Source organism: Arachis duranensis, chromosome 5 (genome assembly GCF_000817695.3).
Source record: "Arachis duranensis cultivar V14167 chromosome 5, aradu.V14167.gnm2.J7QH, whole genome shotgun sequence".
Lineage (NCBI taxonomy): Eukaryota > Viridiplantae > Streptophyta > Magnoliopsida > Fabales > Fabaceae > Arachis > Arachis duranensis.
In genome coordinates, this window is record NC_029776.3 from 107,247,744 (window position 1) to 107,250,441 (window position 2,698).

At 37.8% G+C, this 2,698-nt stretch overlaps 1 protein-coding gene across 1 annotated transcript; it reads left to right on the forward strand.

Moving 5' to 3' along the window:
* The first annotated feature begins 116 nt into the window (after nucleotides 1-116).
* On the forward strand, nucleotides 117-2,414 carry LOC107491508 (SUN domain-containing protein 4-like). The gene is made up of 4 exons (XM_016112350.3): nucleotides 117-500; nucleotides 715-1,856; nucleotides 1,967-2,052; nucleotides 2,128-2,414. The coding sequence occupies exons 1-4, from the start codon at nucleotides 347-349 to the stop codon at nucleotides 2,372-2,374; spliced, it is 1,629 nt and encodes a 542-aa protein (XP_015967836.1). The 5' UTR covers nucleotides 117-346; the 3' UTR covers nucleotides 2,375-2,414.
* Nucleotides 2,415-2,698: the final 284 nt, after the last annotated feature.

The following is a 2,698-nucleotide window of genomic DNA, read 5'->3' on the forward strand; positions in this document are numbered from 1 at the left end:
CATATATTGTTTACGGTGGTAATGAAGGATTAATCGAAGTGTGTGTAAGAATTTATCTATAGTCATCAGTTAATAAATTGCATTCGAAGCTCCTACACTTGTGAGACATAAAAGGGTGGTAACGCTTGGAATGGAATACAGGGGAGAGAGATAGAGAGTCTTGTTTTGAATTTAAAAACGCTATAATTCTGTTTTATGTGTTTCCGTTGATGACACTCGACAACCTGGACACACTTTACACGCCCTCTCTTGCTTCGATGATGATGATCCCCAAACTAGAATTCAATTGAGATCCTCAACGCTTTTCAGCACACAGAGCAGTGAATTGGATTGATGTGCAAGTGCAATGCAGAGATCTCGCAAAGCTCTTCTTCAAAGAAGGGCTAAAACCTGCAGAAGCTATCTCTATAAACTGTCTATGTCCTTGGTTTTTGTTTTGTGGGGACTGATTTTCCTCTACAGCTTGTGGATAAGTCGAAGCCATGGTTACACAGCTACAGGTATACCTTTTCGATTTCATTTTATCCATTCTCAATCTTGTCACGTGAGTTGCCCTGTATGTTCACAATTGTAAAGCATTTGTGCTCCACTTCCCACTGTTAACTCGATTTAGATTTGAGAATGAAAAGATTTTGTTGCTTTTTGACCACCCATCTAAAGTCAATTGTTTAGAGTCCTGAAACCTGTCTGTCATGGCCTTATTTGTTTGTGCAGATGCAGATGGATCTGGAGAACTCCCAGTTGCTGTATCAAATGGCAACAAAGAAGAGGACACATACTGCAAGATTAAAGAAACAGATGCTCACGTTTCCGTTGAGGATTTGTCACTTCTCAGTGGAGAAAGCATAAGTTCTGTTAAACCCGGTGATAAGCAAACTAGAGAAGAAGATGAAGCTGAGAGATCTGAATCTGAGTCTGATATGCTTAAGCCTCTTGGTCTTGATGAATTCAAGAGCAGGGCAATCAGTTCCAAAATCAAGTCAGGTACTGGTCCCTCCGGAAATGTGATCCACAGAGTAGAGCCCGGTGGTGCAGAATACAATTTTGCTTCCGCATCAAAGGGGGCTAAAGTTCTAGCTTCTAATAAAGAAGCCAAGGGTGCCGCTAATATCTTAACCAGAGACAAAGACAAATATCTTCGAAATCCTTGTTCTGCAGAAGACAAATTTGTCATCATCGAACTTTCAGAAGAAACATTGGTTGGTACAATAGAAATAGCTAATTTCGAGCATCATTCCTCCAATTTGAAAACTTTTGAATTGCGTGCAAGTTTGGTGTATCCAACAGATGTTTGGGTATTCCTTGGGAATTTTACTGCCTCAAATGTGAAGCAGGCCCAAAGGTTTGTTCTTCATGAGCCGAAATGGGTGAGGTACCTGAATTTGAACCTCCAGAGCCACTATGGTTCAGAATTTTACTGCACTCTAAGTGTGATTGAAGTTTATGGTGTGGATGCAGTGGAGAGGATGCTGGAGGACTTGATACATGCTCCAGATAACCCATTTTCATCCGGTGAAGACAAGAGAGCTGCTGAGGAAGATGATGTTGGCCAAATTAATTTTGGAGGAGCCAATTCTGAAGTGTCTTCTGTAAACCAGGAGGCTGTTCCTGATCCAGTTGAAGAAATCCGCCAACAAGTTGGCAGGATGCCGGGGGATACTGTGCTCAAGATTTTGATGCAGAAAGTTCGTTTTCTAGATTTGAACTTGTCTGTTTTGGAGCAGTACATGGAGGAATTGAATTCTAGATATGTCAATATTTTCAAAGTATACAGCAAGAACATTGCAGAAAAGGATATACCTATACAAATGATCAGAGATGACATTAGGAATTTCCTTCACCGGCAGGATGCTATGGTATTGTACTATCTACACATGCTTGCTATGTTTGTTTATTAGTTATACAACACCAGTGCAACTGCATGTCTCCTTTCTGTTTATTTTAACAACAAATTGTGGCCTTGCAGATGAAACATGCTAGAGACTTAGATTCTTGGAAGTCCCATATCTCCATGCAGTTGGATCATGTGCGTAGGGACAATGCTGTTCTGAGGTGAGAGCTGAAGAGACTCCCTTTGTTTTTCTACTCTTGGCTTTTGATTGTTAATTATTTTCTTCATTGATGCAGGTCTGAGGTTGAGAACGTCCGGGAGAATCAAGAATATTTGGAAAACAAGGGTGTGGTTGTGTTTCTTGTCTCTGCTATTTTTTCATTGCTTGCTATCTTGCGGCTGTTTCTGGATACGGCTATGAGCATATACCGAACACTAAGTCATCAAAAAACAAATAATTCCAGGAAATTTTGTGAAGCTAGCTCTCCCTGGTTGCTCCTATTATTGACTTGTACCATTATTATTTTTATATTAACTATATGATGAGTCCAATCTTGAGCAAATCTCAGTTATCAAGGGTTGTTTTGATGTGCTTTCTAGAGCAAATCTCTTTTTAAGTGATATTTAAAAAATAAATTGAAAATTTTATATGAAAGTATTGTTTAGAAACAATAATATAAAAAAGTCTTTTTATTATATCAAAATATCTCTTTTTTAAAATAAAAAAATCGCTTGTTAAATATGCAAATTTTAGCTTTAAAAAAGGATTTTTATTTCAAAAATTTCTTTTATTTTTACTTTTATTTTCTTAAAAAATGGCCAGACATATCAAAAGTAAAAAATAAGACTTTCTCTTATAATTTAATG

Bases quoted from the DNA above. Each gene is read 5' to 3' on its own strand.
- LOC107491508 (XM_016112350.3), top strand. From the start codon at position 347: ATGCAGAGATCTCGCAAAGCTCTTCTTCAAAGAAGGGCTAAAACCTGC. The intron at 501-714 runs GTATACCTTTTC...TTGTTTGTGCAG, and splicing joins CCATGGTTACACAGCTACAG to ATGCAGATGGATCTGGAGAA. The intron at 2,053-2,127 runs GTGAGAGCTGAA...TCATTGATGCAG, and splicing joins AGGGACAATGCTGTTCTGAG to GTCTGAGGTTGAGAACGTCC.